The sequence below is a fragment of the Myxocyprinus asiaticus genome, chromosome 3, assembly GCF_019703515.2.
Source record: "Myxocyprinus asiaticus isolate MX2 ecotype Aquarium Trade chromosome 3, UBuf_Myxa_2, whole genome shotgun sequence".
Taxonomy (NCBI): Eukaryota; Metazoa; Chordata; class Actinopteri; order Cypriniformes; family Catostomidae; genus Myxocyprinus; species Myxocyprinus asiaticus.
The window spans coordinates 20,457,087-20,476,011 of record NC_059346.1 but is presented as its reverse complement, the minus strand read 5'-3'; the positions used below and the strand labels follow the sequence as shown (position 1 = coordinate 20,476,011).

The window sequence follows — 18,925 nt, the reverse complement described above, 5'->3', positions numbered from 1 at the left end:
AAAAAAAAATTCTATATTTATCTGTTTCTCATCCACACATATCATACCACCTCTGAAGAGATTTAATCACTGGAGTCTTTGGATTACTTTTATGCTGCCTTTATGTGCATTTTGGAGCTTCAAAATTTGGGTACTCATTCATTTGCATTGTGAGGACCTACATAGCTGAAATATTCTTCTAAATATCTTGGTTTGTGTTAAGCAGAAGGAAGTCATGCACATCTGGGATGGTATGAGGGTGAGTAAATGATGAGATAATTTCATTTGAGTGAACTATCCCTTTTAAAGTCAATAATCCAATGCCATTGCTTAAAAAACGCGAAAGAATGATTGCGTGAGTAAAATCTCACGATGTTAATATCTCAAGTACCCAACAGTAGCCTAAAGCGCAGGCAACGTTTAACAATTTATAGCGAGTATCTGGAACCGCTCCCATACTGGACCACTGCAAAATCTGACACTTCAAAATACATATGATTCACCAAGCACAATAGCCCTATATCTTTACACAGAACACGTTCGTGTTCCTTTGACTCCGTGGGAGAGTAATAAACCCCCACTCCTTTCTGCTGAAATCAATCCCTTATCTATGTTGCAGGCCTGCTAATTTTTAAATATCACTATTTATTTTAAGTAGGCTATCTCTTGCAATAAATGTCGATTAAGAGTTGATGATTATTTCTATCCGTCCCATTGAGGATGTAATGGGTCATGTGGTAGCTCAAACTCCAGCAGACATAGTCTGATCACCGGATCCAAAGGACGATGTGGACGCAGAAGAGAGCCGTCTTCGTCTGGTGGGATCCTGCAGCATACTGGGGTGGAAGCCGACGTGCCTGCGGGCGTGTTTGGTGAGGTGATCGCTTCGCATGAAGCATTTGTCGCAGAGCGGGCACATGAAACGCTTCTCCCCTGTGTGCGTTCGGAAGTGTCGCGCCAGTTCGTCCGAGCGAGAAAATTTCTTCCCACAGCCTGGCCAGTTGCACTGAAAGGGTCGCTCACCTAAGAACACATCCAAGAGAGAAAGAAATGTAGGCTCATAGTAATTTTAAAAATCACATATTTAATTTAAAAATAGATTTGATTGTTCTTTTGTGTTAAGAGCGGTTTAAATCAGTTCATAAACACCACATGATTACACTTAACATGGGATAATTATTATTATTATTGTATTTAGTAGTCATGACGTTGAATTATTGGGAGCGGCTCCGCTTGGCTACAGTGCGGTACCACGTGCCGGATGTTTACAACAGTAGATTCAGGAGGAGTGTTTATGAAGTCATCGCTGCGACCTTAAAGAAATAGTTCACCCAAAAATGAAAATTTGCTGATATTTTACTCACTCTTAGGCCATGCAAGATGTATATGACCTTCTTTTTTCATCAGAACAAGATTTAAGATTTTTATGAAAGTATCCCAGGTTTTTAGCTTCATCCAATGCAAGTGAATGGACACCAATTTCTGACAGTCCAAAAAGCATATTTAGGCAGCATCAAAGTAATCCACAGGACTCCAGTCGATTAAGTAATGTTTTGTGAAGTTAATCGATACGTTTGTGTAAAAACAAATCGCTAATTAAAACATTTTTAAACTTTAAATCGCTGCTTCCGCCAGCTCTCTGTAGCTGTTTGAATTGACCTAACTCTAGTGTGAAGTACGTTCCTCTGTGGTAAACAGAGCAGAACTTCTGAATTCTTGCGTGAACGCGCCAACGTGATGACATCACGCGACAGCGACGGGAGACATTGACCGTGCGTTCAGACCAGAGGAGGCGAGAGCGTCAAAATTCACTCTGGCTGCCCTGCCAACAACGCTATCAAAAATTCGTGGACGCTCTGACGTAGTTGAAATAGGCATCAATGTTCGTTCGGAATGCTTGGTTTTGTGAACTATATTTAAAGGGGCCGCAAAACATCCAGACATGTCGACTGGTATCTTTTTGCCGACCTATCACAAGTAGCGTATATCCTCATTAAATCTTTTAAATGTGAAAGAAATCGATTTTATAAGAAATTAAATATAAAAAGACAAATGCTGATGGTATAAATGTCTTACCGATTGATCAGGCAGCACGGTTTTGCATGCTATGGTGCCAAAATTAGCATGCAATATATTATATATAATATTACATAAACCATAATATCCACTTTATCAACTCACCTGGCACACCAACAATTTCAGACACCTTTGTCCACGCATCGTTTTTTTTATTTATATCCCTGTAAGCAAACAGGGTCAGATCATATATTACGTGAGAAAACCCGCCGCGGCAATAATTAGTTTCTCCTCCATTTTGTCTTCAGAACTATTGTTTGGTTGGAACCAAAGTTTACACTGTTGTGTTCTCTAGACTTTGCTAGAGCGGAGCACTTCTATATTCCAAAAGGTTGCCGCCGAACCGTGTCAGAGCTCATTACCATAATGTTGCCCGCACTTGAACTTTCCTCTGACGCCCACAATGCCCAAGACTTGCCGGCCACGGACGCACCGCTTCTCGATGCCGAGAGACACTGGCTGCTGAAAATGAATGACATCCGGTCGATTTGACGCTCTCGACACCTCTGGTCTGAACGCACCATAAGTGTTTACAGGAAGTGATTTTTTTCATGTGGATTACTTTGATGCTGCCTAAATATGCTTTTTGGACAATCAAAAATTGGTGTCAATTTTGTTGCATTGGATGAAGTTAAAAACCAGGGATACTTTCCTAAACATTTTAAATCCTGTTCTGATGAAGAAAGAAGGTCATATACATCTTGGATGGCCTGAGAGCGAGTAAATTATCAGAAAACTTTCATTTTTGGGTGAACTATTCCTTTAAGGGCTGGTCACACTAGGCTTTTTTTTTTTTTTTTCCTCTTTTTTTTTTTTAATGCTTTATTGATTCAGTGCCACAAGAACAAGAGGTATTACATATCCACATAATCAAATTAACATTAGCTGCCAGAGAGAGAGAAAAAAAATAAATAAAAAAAAAAAAGGAAGAAAATTACATACATTTCAATGCTTTCAGAGCATTACATGTTTTCAGTGCTTTTTTGTTTTTTGTTTGTTCCAAAAGATTTACATATAATTTAAAGTCATTTATAAAATGTGCAAAATTTGGTTTACATTGAGCCCACTTCTTTTTATGTATATGGAATTTTCCTAACAAAATAAACAAATGAATAATATGTTGTTCTTTACAATTCAAAATGTCTTTTTCTGTGTAAAAATGTACATCAGATATACAAATTTCTATCATACACTCCATTTTTCTGTTAATATAAAATTCCAAATCCTTCCAAAATAATCTTGAGTAAAGACAATGAAAAAAAAGATGCAAAATAGTTTCTTTTTCTTGACCACAAAAATCACAGGAATACGAAATATTAAGCTTAAATCTTTCCAAAACATGCTTAGCAGGATAAATTCTATGAAGTATTTTGTAAGACACTTCCTTGTTTTAACCCGAGATATTACCGAATAAAGAAGACCAAAAAAATCTTGCTGCCGGTAAGGACACAGAACAAAGAGCATTCCTTATAATCTTATTGCTACACTGTTGTTTTAAAACATCAACATTTTCAATGAAAATGTTTCCACAAAGATTAACCATGCTGATTTCTTCTGAGTTACAGTTTTTCAAAAGTAACATCACACTCTTTGGAACTGCGTCAAAAACAATAGCAAATTCTCTTGGTTTAACTGGTAATTGAAATTTCTCTAGAAATTCGGTATATGACAACAAGCACCCATGGGAATTAACTAACTGTCTTACTAAAAGAATACCTTCCTTGAACCAAGTATGATAGAATAAGGATTTGTTTTAAAAAAAATATGTCCTTGTTATTCCATATGAAATAGTTGTGGGGTGAAAAATTGTGCTTATACACCAATTTCCATGCTAACAGGGCTTGTCTGTGAAAACCGGCCAATTAGTCACACTAGGCTTTGAGCTCACGAGTTTTTTTTCGGACGACGCAAAGAACCAGGATATGATGTCACGCGGGAGAACTTCTGGTGGAAGTAAATAATGAATCACAAATAACAAATAATATGATATTAAATTGTTAAAATATATTATCTACTCACTTTCCTGCAACAATAAATCTAGCAGCTTTAAAATATGTATCCTTTGAACTGAGCCAAGAGGTCAGCGTGTGACGTTTCAGTCTCCTATTGGTCGTGCATCCTCTTGTTGTACGAATTCACGGTTCAGAGTTCACCAAGCTTGAACTTTGGTACGCAGCGTTGTACGAAATTTATTCGCATGAGATTACGTTTCCGCTCTTCTGAATTCGGATGCGTTTGAAAGAGAGTGAATGGAGTGCGAAATATAGTGTGACCGACCCTTTAGGTTGCGGTTATTTTAGTGGGTGTCGCATTTAAGTAGCCTATGCGGATCATCAAGGAGCAGTGACTATAGGACACTAATCGAGGTAAAACTAAGGGATAGAATAATCAAAACATGCATAAACTAGTTTACAAAAATTCTCGATATGGGTCCGACCGAATCATTAGGCTACTATTAACAAACATAGCTGTAACGACACTTTTACGCATGTGATAGCAATTTGTTCTTCAGCCTAAGAATGTGGGATCGTATGGTCACATTGTGTTCTTCTGAATAATGTGAGTTCTAAGCAACTTCAGACATTGTTTGCTCACACTTTGATTGTAACAGCCTCTGGTGTTCCACCCTCATGTTTGTACCCTTGAGCTCCGCCTGCGGTGCGGCCACACCCACCGTAACATGAGTTGCACGCTATCTTTGTGTGTAATAACAGACGAACAACCTATTCTAATTATTGGAATTAGTCCAATCTAAATGACTGAGCCGTTCTCATATTTCTTACCGGTGTGTACTCGGAAGTGCGCCTTAAGATGGGACGATTTGCCGTATATTTTACCACAGCCAGCATACGGACAACAGTGTCTTTTCTCAGCTGCCACATGCAGTCTGTCGGTCTGTCTGTTTCGTGTCCTTTTCACCCTGCTCGCGGTTTTTTTGCAGCGCTCTGTAAACTCACTGATGCGTTTCACGCGATAGTCCCTCAGGCCGGTGACTTTATCCTTCGCATCGCTCTCCACCATACATTTGGTGCTGATGCTACTGCCACGAGCGCTCGGGATACACTGATTTAGGTCCAGCAGGATCATTGCCACCATTAACAAAGTCCGACTCTCTTGATTTTCTTCAGATCCCTCCTCTCCGGCTAGTTTGCCTGAGCAGTCACTTCTCGAGACCGGCACCAAGGGCTTTGCTGCAAAATCAAAGTCCGTCATAATTACGCCAATATCCAAGTAATGTAAATATCCTAGTAATGAAGCAACCGCGCTAATAAAAACTAACGACTGCAGTTTCTCATCATAGGCGCATCAGGAGACAGAGGACTCCAGAAAACGTGGTTTCACTCCAACACGTGTCTTTCCCAGTGTGATTGCTAGGATGATAATAGTGCTCCGTATCAATTCCAGGCGATTAATAAGCTGAGCTCGTATCAAACTCGGATCGCTCGTGTCTATACACACAAATTATCGAAGAAACATACCATGTCTATTCTAAAAAAATAAAATATGTACTACGAATCAGAATGTGTAGAAACTTGGCTTGCTGTCATCCATTCTTTCCTCACAAGTGCATCAACTCAGCTGCGTGCCGCTGTTTGCTGTTCCCTTCTGAAAGAAAATACTTCGCGGAATCCCAAGGTGTTATCATAAAGCTCGCCCCTGATTGGACACTGGAGTCTACAAGGAATCACCTTGGCAGCATCAGATTGAATGTTCAGGGATCCAATAGTATTTCGAGTATCAGATGAGGGGCGTACTATATTCTAGAAACTGCATGTGCCCATAGAGCAACATGCAGACCTGCACCGTTTCAGTGCACTTACTTGACATTCTTGTATTTGAAAGAATAAAACAATAAAAGAGTCTTGAAGAGTGTATGCATTGATCAGATTAGCACATGGTTTTGAATGTCTACAACAATCAAGTGAAAAATATCTTATTGACATTTAGACTATTAAAAGGTTGTAATCTTTAGGCCTATTATTAGTTGAAGGCAGGGGTCGGTGCCATTTTTTATTTTCCTGGTCCATGGCTATGCCGAGCATTGTTGCTTCCAACAATGCTAATTTATCCATGTTTATTTTTTTATCGGCATTGATGTTGATCTAAATTAATAATCTAGAGATGAGGAACACACAAACGAGAGTTATTTATTGGCATATCGTTCTTGATTGGCATTACGTGAAATGCACTGTAGAAAAACAAAAACAAAGAACAATTCTTATTTTAAGCACACATTGTAAGTGGAGTTTATGTCAGTGCTTCATTAAGTTATGATTTTTACATTATGTATGTGAGGTAAAAATTTGATTGGTTCTTTTTGGTCACTGAATGCATCATTAAATGGATCTGAATGAAGTTTGGTGAACGTAGTCAAAACACTCAAGTCACTTGGATAAATTTAAATCCTACAATACACAAGAACAGAGTAAAAAATTAAATTGTGCACATGCAGAATTGGCATTATTGGCATTGCTTAAATAATTTATTCAAGGACCAGCTTGTGATCAGTCTTTTATTGTCACGTGTGAAACAAAAGCAAGTGCTCCAAAAGATGCCCTTTATATTTGCAGCTAATTTTGCATTTCATTTTTAATATCTGGATTTTTTAAATTCTACAAGTAGATCATACTTATATATTAATATAATACTTACATCATACTTGTGTATTAATACATAATGTAATATATAAATACTGCACTGTAAGTGTTGGGTCTGTGCGAGCCACCTGACAGCTGTGCCCCCTGGTCCCGCTATCTACGTTTGACATGATATACTGTGTACAGTCTTTTATTGCTCAACTTTCATGGAAACTGTGGTTGCATCGAAGCATTGAGTAGTAGGCTATAGCTAACAATTGAGACTTTGGTACTTTCAAACTTAAAGTAATTTCCTTTCAATAAGGTTAGTACATCTGCATTTTGTCCTCCACATGAATGGCCTATCTTTCAGTAGAAGAAACGGTGAGGCGGGCTCTTACGAAGAGTTTGTGGAGAAAGGGAACTCGGCCAATAAGAGCAAACGTAACAGGACTCTTTTCGGAGTAATCTCCGAACATGGAGATTCACGTTGGGACACAATTCTGGGAAAAATCTTGACAACCAACACCCCCCACGACCCTATGAGTATTGCAAGAGTTTGCCCATAGGCATGCCTGACAGAACTTTCTACAATATTGTTATTACTTATCACGTTTACAGTTGTGGAAATTTTAACACGAGACAATATATATACACTTCAAACAAGTCTCATAACGTCACAGAAAATTGAATATTTCTGCAGTCTAAAATTAGATACATTTCTTTTTCTAACGTTTAGTAGGCTACTGTTACTTTATTATAGGCCTAGCCTATTGCGTGACTGACATGTTATTTACGTTTCTTTGTAAGTGTTTTCAGTCTTAGGAATTGGATTCCATCATTTGGAACTCATAGGGCAAGATTAACTTCCGAAGTTATGTTGTTTACTTTGGTTTATTATTTGGAAGACCATGCAACATGTTACCACATGTCTAACAAATCATCTTCTCGTTTTTAAAAACACTGTCAATACAGATTGGGTCACGTTGTTCTTATTTCACTTTAACCAGACCCACACACGTGGCTGTTTTTGTGGAACAGAATGTACCCTCTCGTGAACTAGAAGTGAACTTGAACGCCTCCCTACGTCTCAGTCACGACAGTGCAAGCAACACTTCCGTTACCCTGATGCACTGTGTAGTGCGTCACGCTTATGTTTAGGAAAACAGCCCACATGCCATTTCCGTAGAAGGATCAGTTCTTTCGGAATTTTGGGAAATACACCATCTTGTCTTTTTCCATGTAAACATGCGCCAAACGAACGTTATTGTCCGTTGCGCCGCGTCCAGCTGTTTCTTCAACGTCTCGCGCAAGAGCGCCGCGTCTCGAGACCCTACGTTCTGTTATATGCGTTGCGTCTAGCTTTTTTCTTTCTTTCTTTCTCTTTTTAGCGCAAGAATTCCAGAGAAAAGATGAATGAGACGTAATTCTCATAAACGTCACAATAAATCAGGGGCATGTTGTAACAATTTCATAATAATAACAGTGATGCAACATGTGCACAATTCCTTTTATAACAAAAAGAACCGCAATGGCGTTTTCAATTTCAATAATATATATATATATATATATATATATATATATATATATATATATATATATAATTCTTTTATTTGTTAATACATGCCAAACATCCTATTCACATTAAGATATACTGTATACACATTTGTATTTGCATCCAAATACTCAGCTTTCTACTGTAAGGACAAGAGTCTTCTGATTCACACTCTCGGTTCTCTCATTCAGCTCATATCATTTGGAAGAACAACATGCATTTTAAAGACACTAACAAACTAAGACCTTTCAATTTAAAATACAGCATTATTGCAGAAAACATGTGCTTAGACTTGTTAGCAGATAAGTGCTCACCAATAAGTTTAAAAAGAAGAGGAGGGAAACTTGACTAAAAGTGGTATACAATTCACAACCTTGTATGCTACAGTATAGGAAAATATTAAGAAAATACTGTACATAAAGTTATAAGTCATCATTTTGGCACACTGGTTAGTTTGTCATAGTGTAATGTCTTTTATCAGACACACAGAAACTTTTCCTTAAAATCCTATTATTATATTAAACTTTTTTTTTTTTTTTTTTTTTTTTTACAACGACAGAAAGATTTACAGATCATATACAGAACATTTACATGTGAAAAACAGGTTTCATAAATATATTCACTCTCATATCCCAAACAAAATCTCATAACAAGAGAGTGAAACAGAGGATAGTGAGATAAACTTGCATTTAACATCTTATAAGAGCAATAACCCCCTCTGTCTTCTTTTGCTGGAACCAGTCCAACAAGAGGTTTTGTTAATCACATTACTCAAAATAATACAGCATGGACATGTTTTAAGGGCCTTTGTAGAAGCATTAACTCCTTCCCTGTAGAGGAGAGCAGGTCCAAATTTGAAAACATCCAAAATGAAGCAAGTCACAGTTACATTTTAAATGTACTTAAATTGTCAAAATCATCTGATTTTTGAAAAGCACAGTGATTAGAATTACTACTATGCACAAGAAAAATAATTTTAGTAATTTATGTTTTTGGTTCACACACAAGCTTTAACACTAAGCATACATTTCTAGATCACAGAACACTGTGACAGTTGCCTATAATGTTTTTAAAACTCTTTGCAGTATTGCACATGAGTAAGGAAAATAAAATACACCCCATAAAAGATATGTGTGGTGGAATAAGATGGAAATGGAATGAAGTAAATAATATACAGTATATATATAAGTTTTGTGTAGACTATGATTTGATTCCAGAGATACTACTCATGTTTCTGTATTGCTTAAAATTGTTTTAGATTAAAAACTACACACATAAAGATCTACCGAAAGGGATGCACGGCTTCATTTGATTTTAATTAAATAAAAAAATAGTGTGTTATAGAGCAGTAAAATGTATTAGTGTAATTAAATTGATGTATAAAAAACATGTTTTCTCTCAATTTAAATTAATAAATAAAAAAGGGGCCAAATCAGTTGAAATACTGTATATATGTAATATAAACCAAACATACTGTATACTGATTAACCATAAAGGAGGAAGAAAATTGCCATGGCATATAACTTTCTGGAAATAAAAGAAAATATTATAAATATATATTGTTCTTCATTAAGTCCTTTACTGTCATGTTAACACATTAACAGAGAAAGTGATGACATTTTAATAACATTAAAAACAAGAGTGTATACAATGGGTGAGTTTAATGGTTCCTGCCTGATCTGTGCTGATTTACTATTTGATTTAATATCTTAACCGTCCGAAGACTCAGGATGATTAGTAATCAGATTGATGTGCATGTGCATAATGAACTCCTGCTCTAAAATGCATAACACTTCTTACTGGTCGACTCTGTGTGGCGTCTTGCATAGCAAGTCAACATATAGAACCTGTTCTGTGAAAAATAAGATACACTTATAAAAAAATCTGGCTCTTTGCAAAAAAAAAAAATGTTTTTCTTTTTGCTTTTAAAACGATTTTGGATAGGTACTCTATGCAATTTAGCATTTGCAGTATCGTGAGTCTGAAGGTATGATCAGAATGGCAATACTATTTTAAAATATTTTTCTTGCAGTATGTATATTTTTTGGATGCACTGAATACCCAAATGACAAACTACATTTTTACAATATATTAGATTAAAAATGCAAAATAACCATATTTCTCAAACATACAATATAGAGTCAGGTCAATGTTTGAAACATTTTTGTCACATACTGTATATTTTTTCCACATACTATTTAAAAATATATATTATACAGCATATACTGCATTGTATGCAGTAAGTTAGTATTCCATTCTGAACATGCACTAAGTGCCCTAGAGTTCAACTGAGTTAAAATGGGTTTTAAGGAGTTTTAAGGATTATCTCTCGTGATAATTTTGGAAAAATACAGACAACAAAAGAAAACGATGATCATTTAGTCATTTAAAATTGATGTGAGGGTGAAATTCTACAAATATCTTAGAGAACTGCATTCAAACGCCTCATAAAATGGGCACAAACTTTTATCTAGAAAATGCATTCCAAGATTTTGTCAATCTCAGATTGTTTCCCTTCATTATGAATACCTATACCCTATAGCCATTTCCCAAACACCATTTTCCTGACGAAGTAACAACAGTAGATTACAAATTTGAAAGAACTGGAAACTAACGTTGGCCAAATGGCAGTGATGGTCATGTTCTGAGTTTATGAATTCTAAAAAATTAAAATTTGCAAAAAAGAATTTGCATTGCAGTGCTATATTAGAAAATGAATAGGTAGTTGATAACCGTGATAAAACATTCCAGTGTACAGCTAATTACTCACTCAGACAGTACTAATTAAAGAATTGGCCCTTGGATTTTAAACGAGGTAGAGCCATTCTACAAAAAACTAGATCTATAATGCCATTACTATTTGTCCGTTATCATCACGTGTAATTATGTCTGCTGTCAAAACTTTGGAATGCTGAGGGTTTCGCCAGCTTCCTCATAGACAGAGAGTCTGTCTTACCCTCTAGCCTTGCCCCAGCCCTGGCCTTCTGGAAAGGATTCCTCGAGCTTCCACGACCCTTGTCCATTCTCTCACTTATGGAGAAACTCTTTCGTGAGTAGATGTTGGAGTGCGACTCCTCTGAGGAGGAGCAGCTGTTTGCTCGCTCTAGTCTAGAGATGGGTGAGCAGAACGGGCCCAGTGCCAGGCCAAGGCCTAGGTCTGCACCTATTCCCCCACTACTGCTACTTTGACCCACCTTACATGTGTCTGCTGACCCCTCCGCAGGTTCCTCTGGATCAGACTCTGCATGACTGAGCTCGGCATCTCGTTCAGGGTGTGAGACACCCAAATCCTGGGGCTTATCGAACGTGAAAGAGCCTCCAGGCGAGTCTGATCGCTCTGGGACAGGGTAAGGTGTAGAGACACAACGAGTGTCAATGCAATCTGTAATGCTGGTATACTCGGCTGCTTTGACCTGCACACCCATGCCACCATAGTAACCACGTGATGTAAACATCAGGCTGTGCGACTTAACCAATGTTGGCTCATCCAGAAACAGAGGCCCTGCTGCAGACAAGTAGCGGCTGCTCTTGGACCGTTCTAGAACACCGGCTGATGGTGGCGGAGAGGGGTCCAGGTCCCAGGGGGGCAGGGTATCTGGCAGCAGGTGGGCAGAGCCGAGTGATAGGTCAGCGGCAGCACTGTCCTCAAATAGGACTGTACCATCCGACTGCCTTTCACTTCCCCCGGCCCTTCCACTGCAGTCCCGCCCCCCTGAGATCACCGCCTCCATGATCTCAGAATGGAGAGATGCGTCTCGAGCAAGAGTTGGAACTGTTCTGACTGGCTCCAAGAAGCAATCAGTGGTTGGGACATCCTCTGAGGCAGAAACGTAGATGTCTATACAGGAAGAGGGGCGAAGTTGCTGCTGCACGGACAAAGTATTCAAAGGTGCAGGCTTGGAATCTTTGGGGCCTGCTCCTGAGGATACAGAATGAGAGCTGTTGGCCCGGTGGAGACTGAACAATTTCTCTTTGAAGAAACCTTCTGACCGATCTGCACTGCACCTGTCCTTGGAGGAGGGGCTCACATAGAAGGAGTGACTGCGGATGCGTGGGGCCAGAGTGGTTGGAGAAGTAGGGGAAATGGACTCTTCTCCACCCTGCTCCATAGACTCCTGTAGCCTGTAGGCATTGCCTTCTTGGCTGTTGAAACTGCTCTGGCGAAGGATGTAATTTGTATCAGTGCAGTCGGATGATGTCCTGGACCGCCCTTTGTTGACTTCACCTCGATCCACACCTGTTACCCGCTCCAATGCCACAGCAATACGGCCAATCATCTCCTCCATCTGGGCAAGCCTGATGTCCACAGTCTGCAAAGATGCTTTCATGAAATGTTCCCTCTCATTCACCTCCTCAAGACGCATTGCCATGTTCTCCACCCTGATGGATCAGACATCAGATAAGTCTATTAAATATACTGCAATTTATTTTTTAAATATACATCTAATAATGTGTTGATTACACTTTACAATGTTTATGTTACACTGTTAGTACATTAGCAAGTCAGAATTAATGCTAATGAACAAGTATTTTATTTGTAATTGTTGTTTACATATTTGTGTATAAACTCACTGAGCACTTTATTAAGGACAATAAACCTACTTATCCATGCGATTATCTAATCAGCTAATCATGTGGAAGCAGTGCAATGCATAAAATCATGCAGATACAGGTCAGGAGCTTCAGTTAATGTTCACATGAACCATCAGATTGGGGAAAAAATGTGATCTCAGTGATTTCAACCGTGGCATGATTGTTGGTACCAGATGGGCTGGTTTGAGTATTTCTGTAACTGCTGATCTGATGTAGATAAGAGAGGGGTCAACAGAGAATGGCCAGACTGGTTCGAGCTGACAGAAAGGCTACGGTACCTCAGATAACCACTCTGTACAATTGTAGTAAGCAGAATAGCATCTCAGAATGCACAACACATCAAACCTTGAGGCGGATGGGCTACTACAGCAGAAGACCATGTCGACCATAGTGTTCCTAATAAAATGCTCAGTGAGTGTATATACACTACTAGTCAAAAGTTTTGAAACACTTACTCATTCTTTATTATAATTATATTTATTTATTTATTTATTTATTTTTTCACATTTAGAATAATAGTTAAGTCAAAACTATGGAATAACATAAATGGAACTATGGGAATTATGTTGTGACTAAACAAAATCCAAAAATACAAAACTGTGTTATATTTTAGCATCTTCAAAGTAGTAAACCTTTGCCTAGAATTTGCAGACATGTACTCTTGACATTTTCTCAACCAACTTCTTGAGGTATCACCCTGTGATGCTTTTTAAACAGTATAAGAGTAGTTCCCATCTACGTTGGGCACTTATTGGCTATTTTTCTATATTATTTGGTCCAAGTCATCAATTTCAAAAACATTTTTTTTTTAATTAAATTTTACTTTTATAATGAAATAAATTAATATGGTGGTACAATTATATTTTTGTCTACAAAACTAATTTCAAACATTTAAGCATATGCCTTCAGATCAAAAGATTTTTAAGATCATGTGAAACATTTCAGTCAAGTGTTTCAAAACTTTTGACCGGTAGTGTGTGTGTGTGTGTGTGTATATATATATATATATATATATATATATATATATATATATATATATATATATATATATATATATATATATATATATATTCAGTATTTACTGTATTTCTAAACATAATATATTGCTATGGTAATACAGTTTAAAGTGTTAACATTGTCTTGATTAATTATTTGTAAATGGCACCATGGATAGTATTAAGTGTGTTAATTTTAGTTTTGAATGTGATGGTTTTAACCTTTCAGATGTCACACGTATCCTCTCATCATTGGAAGAATTGAAGCGGTCATCTTTCTCTCTGAAATATTCCTCCATACACTGCTCTTCAAAGTCATGTACCTTTTTCAGTTCATCTTCAGTGATGAAGAGCTCTGTAGGGAGAAAATTTAAATCACTGATTTAATTATCACAAGCACAATTTTAAAAAGATAGTTCATCCAAAATGAAAATGATATCATCATTCACTCACCTACATGTTGTTTCAAACCCATGTGACTTTCTATCTTCCATGGAAGACAAAAGGAGATGTTAGCCAAAATGTTAACCTCAGTCAGCACACACTTTTGTTGCATCGTTTTTCCATACAATGAAAGTGATTGGTGACTGAGGCTAACATTCTGTTAACATCTCCCGTGTTGTCCAGAAGAAAGAACGTCATATGGGTTTAGAATGACAGCGAAAACTATGACAGAATTTCCATTTTTGAGTGAACTATCCCTTCAAGTCAGTAAGATTTCCCCATCATAACATTCAAGTCCAAGTCTTTTCTATTTTGCTTTTATCTTTTCATTTCATATTTAAATTTGTCTGTGCTGATGATAATAATTCCACATTTCAAAGAAATATCTCACTATAATGATGTGCCAATGTAACCAAGTTTGGCAAAGGAAGGTATCAAAGACAATATTTAAGTTGGCATGAGTTTTTTTTCATTGTCATCAGCTGCAGATCATAAAAAACAAAATGACTCCAACTGTCAGTTTTAAGCTTTCAGTGTGTTGCAACAGAATTTTATGACTCACTCAGCCCATAGTCACGCTCATCCTCATCGTGCTTCCTCCAGCGACAGCAGAGGTGTTTGAGAACCATTGTTATGTGGCTGAAGATTATGAGTGGAGGAGGAAGGACAGGACGTTCATGGAAAGTCATGATCAGTTGGTACCTCTGGAACTTCCACACCTGGTTGGAGATGGACTTCACTTCGAAGAATGTGTTGCTGTTACAACGAAAGACAATATTAGCACACAACATTGTTTCTTAACTCTCACGCCCATAGACCGCCGGAAAGAACTTGCGAAAATAGCAAGCTCCAATCAAATTTCCTGATTGATATACAACTTACTGGAGCACAGGCTTTTACCAATCACAGGCCATTATCAATCTTGTTTAACCCTCCTGTTGTGTTCAGGTCAGATTCAGGTTCAGATTTTTAGAAGCAATTAAGAGATATACCATTTTTACATCTTTTGCGTTTCCAGGTCAATTTTGACCCGGGCATCAATCGTGGTTTTACACATGATATTATGCAGAAATGTTCAAACATTTCTGAATTAGATTTTTCTTAAAAACACTTTACTTACATTTAGCCTGTTTCCCATAATCTCACATTTTATTTTATTTTTTGTCTCAAAATGGGACTGCATCTTTTTTACAAACATGCACACACATACAGTCTCATGTACACTCTCACACAGAACTGACAAAACAGATGTAACATACATAACAAATAAACTATATCAAAGGAATAACTGCCTATAGGGAGGTGTGGCAAGAGCAAAAGTTCAAGCATACATAATCTGAATAAGGACTGAAGGAAGAAAAGTCCACATTTTACTCTGCCGCTCTCTACAGACTGATCTGATAATGACCCAGCTTGTAGCATAATCACACATTAACATTCAGCAGTTTATGCAATAAACAGATTTTTTTTGGTTTAAAAACATTGTATACAAGTACAGATGTTGCGTAGTTGTGTTGTATAGTTGTTTTGATGTTGTTTGGTTGGAAAAAATTGATTTGGTTGTGTAGAGTTGTATTTCAGCAGTAATGAGTAATTATTTAATTAGTTAATAGGAGAATTACTAGAAATTCTCTCTTTAAATATTTCTATAAATTTAATGCAATGTTATATTCAATTGATATTTCATATAAACCTTGATAAAAATATCTTCACAAGTATCAGACTGGTTTAACTGTAGTTAATGTATATATTGAAATGTTAAAGAACTTCTAAATTTTTTAATAAAAAAAACTGAAATCATACATAATAACATTTACATTTTTCAGTTAACATATTAAAAATTTAAATCTTTTTACACGTATAAACAGCTAAGAAGTTAACAATGAGCTACAATATGGTTTTTGATGAAAACAATTGGATTATGAATGTTTTACAAGCTTAAAACTCCACCGGGTCAAAACTGACCCACAAATGCAAAAGGTGTATACAGATTTTGACCGCAATAGGAGGATTAAAAAATAATTTAGGTGCTACACTGAGCCCTTTTAAGGAAGAAATAATGACTGGAACTGCCAATGTTTGCCAGGTTAATGGCATCAAATCTTTAAACAGAGATACAAAAGTTCAGTCCAAGGCAAATAGTAGCAGGCAAATTAGATATTTGTGAGCAGATTTGTACTGTATAATATCCTTTGTTTTTTTTTACTGGTATGTAAAATAATAACAAAAAAGTACAGCTGTGGTACCAAAGTGATAGTGTCTGGTAGTAATACCATGGTACTTTCATATATACCATGGTACTAATTACCAAACACATGGTTGCAATATTCTTATACCAAGGTATTTACATGGTAATCCAAGTCACTTGGTATGATCATGATGCCTTTTCAAAAACATGGTAATGTCATTATAATCATGTCCAATAAGTGATATTTCATCATTGACAGGTTTTTGGTCACCTAGTGTGGCCATTGATTAGAAAACCACACACAAGGGGCCTGGGTAACTCAGCGAGTAAAGACGCTGACTACCACCCCTGGAGTCGCGAGTTTGAATGCAGGGCGTGCTGAGTGACTCCAGCCAGGTCTCCTAAGCAACCAAATTGGCCCAGTTGCTAGGGAGGGTATAGTCACATGGGGTAACCTCCTCGTGGTTGCTATAATGTAGTTCTCACTCTCGGTGGGGCGCGTGGTGAGTTGTGCGTGGATGCCTCAGAGAATAGCGTGAAGCCTCCACACGCACTATGTCTCCACAATAACGTGCTCAACAAGCAATGTGATAAGATGTGCGGATTGACGGTCTCAGACACGGAGGCAACTGAGATTCGTCCTCTGCCACCCAGATTGAGGTGAGTCACTATGCCACCACAAGGACTTAGAGCACATGGGGAATTGGGCATTCCAATTTGGGGAGAAAAAAAGAAAAGAAAACTAAACACAATATAAATATTCATTTAACTTACTTGAAGACAGCAATTAGCAAATTAACCAGCAGGATGTTTGCCACCAGCAGGTAGCAGGCCATGATGGCAGGGACAATCCAAGCTCCAGTCTTGCAGGGTGGGAGAGATATAATGACTCCTCCTTCTGTGGTGATGTTCTGTCCACATGGAGCTGGTAAATAAAACACAGAACTGAGCACTGCGAGGGAAGGTGCTGTTAAATCAAATGTGGACAAGTTTTTAAGACAAATATTATATATATATATATATAAAAATGGCAAGAGAATAAACAATCTATCAAAAATGAAAGCAGTCAAAAGTGGGTTGTGGATAAAACTTGAATGGAAAGGCTGTATGCACCGATATGTGGATTACAAATATATTAGATATATATTCCATATGTAAAAATTGCATCCCCAATATATTTAAACATATGCAATGTTTAAAATATATTGATACTACATGTACAGCAGTCTTTTAGATGGTTGCTTGTAGTGCAGGTTAGAATGTATTAAGAATACATCATATGTTTTTCCAAATGGGATGGTTCAGTTGCTGTAGCTTTTAAGGAGAGGAAAGTCATATTTATTTGCATATTAGTGTGAACTTCATTTACTTGTTTCAATAATGAGAATCACATTCAAGAGCCCAAAGTGAGAGAACTGAAGTAACATGAGTTTAGTATTAAAATCACAGTTCTTTTGCCTTTTAAAATTTCAAATGTATTCTTTCAAAAACTCTGACAACTGAACCACGTGAAAAAACTCATATTGATGAGAGGAGGCAAATGCATCTTTTTGCTTAAAGGATGTATAACTGATGTGAGATGGTCCTTCCATAACATTAAATGTTTTGAGCATATTTGAGGAGACGTAAATGGGCAGTGGTATGCATGCTCTGCTATATATGCATTATACTTAAAGGATAAATTCACCCAAAAATCTAAATTATTATTAATATTATTATTATTATTTTTGTTTTGTCATTTGCTTACCCTAATTTTGTTTTGTTTCTAAATCAGTATGATTTTTTCTCTCTCTGTTGCACACAAAAGGAGAAACTTTGAAGAATGTACTGGTTGTTTTTTTTTCTATACAATTCCAATGCATGGGGACCGGAGCTTTCAAGCTTCATAAAGGTTGCAAAAGCACCATGAAAGTTTTATAAAATATTTTTGTACTTCCTCACACAAAGCCATCTAATGGTTTCAGAAGACTTGTATATAACATACAAGTCGTAATCAGAAGACTTATACATAATGCACAAGATGTTATCTTGTAGTCGTAATTGTAGTTAGTTGTAATTCTTTTTAATTGTGTGTGAAAAAAAAAAAAAAAAGACCAGTACATCCTTCACAATTTCTTATGTGTTCCACAGAAGCAAGAAAGTCATTCAGTATTGAACTACACGAGGGTGAGTAAATAAAGGCAAATAATTTTTGGGTGGACAGCTCCTTTATTTTGAACCCTGTGGGATTTTCCACTAGTCATTTTAATTTGATATTCTGAGGTGAAATGAGTGGGAATAAGACTGACTGTACAGTACCATCACAGTAACAGAACCTAGCAGGCGTTGGGAGTATGAAGGTGACTTTAGCAGTATCCAAGATTCAAGTTTCCATGATAGGGTTTTAAAAACTGTGATGGAATCTAAAGAATTTTTTTGCCATAGCACCTTGAACATTGTCCCCCCCACCACGGAAACCTGGCCATAAGCCTCGCAGTGCCGTGCAGGAGTGTCATACAATTAATGACCATCAGAGGGA

General features: G+C 37.2%; 2 protein-coding genes across 7 annotated transcripts in view; both read right to left on the bottom strand.

Annotated features, from left to right (window-relative positions):
• Positions 1-12: 12 nt before the first annotated feature.
• On the bottom strand, positions 13-5,920 carry LOC127419142 (Krueppel-like factor 9). Its single transcript, XM_051660308.1, has 2 exons — positions 4,839-5,920; positions 13-1,002 (listed from the first exon to the last, which is right to left on the bottom strand). The coding sequence occupies exons 1-2, from the start codon at positions 5,266-5,268 to the stop codon at positions 722-724; spliced, it is 711 nt and encodes a 236-aa protein (XP_051516268.1). The 5' UTR covers positions 5,269-5,920; the 3' UTR covers positions 13-721.
• A 2,326-nt stretch (positions 5,921-8,246) lies between these two features.
• trpm3 (transient receptor potential cation channel, subfamily M, member 3) overlaps positions 8,247-18,925 on the bottom strand; it is a 212,716-nt gene continuing 202,037 nt past the window's right edge. For all 6 annotated transcript variants that reach the window (XM_051660259.1, XM_051660264.1, XM_051660273.1 and 3 more), the window contains 4 exons: positions 17,182-17,332; positions 14,782-14,975; positions 13,998-14,130; positions 8,247-12,567 (listed from right to left, as the gene is read on the bottom strand). In XM_051660259.1, coding sequence (XP_051516219.1) covers positions 11,061-12,567; positions 13,998-14,130; positions 14,782-14,975; positions 17,182-17,332 — 1,985 coding nt within the window. In that variant the 3' untranslated portion in view covers positions 8,247-11,060. The remainder of the gene's footprint in view (positions 12,568-13,997; positions 14,131-14,781; positions 14,976-17,181; positions 17,333-18,925) is intronic.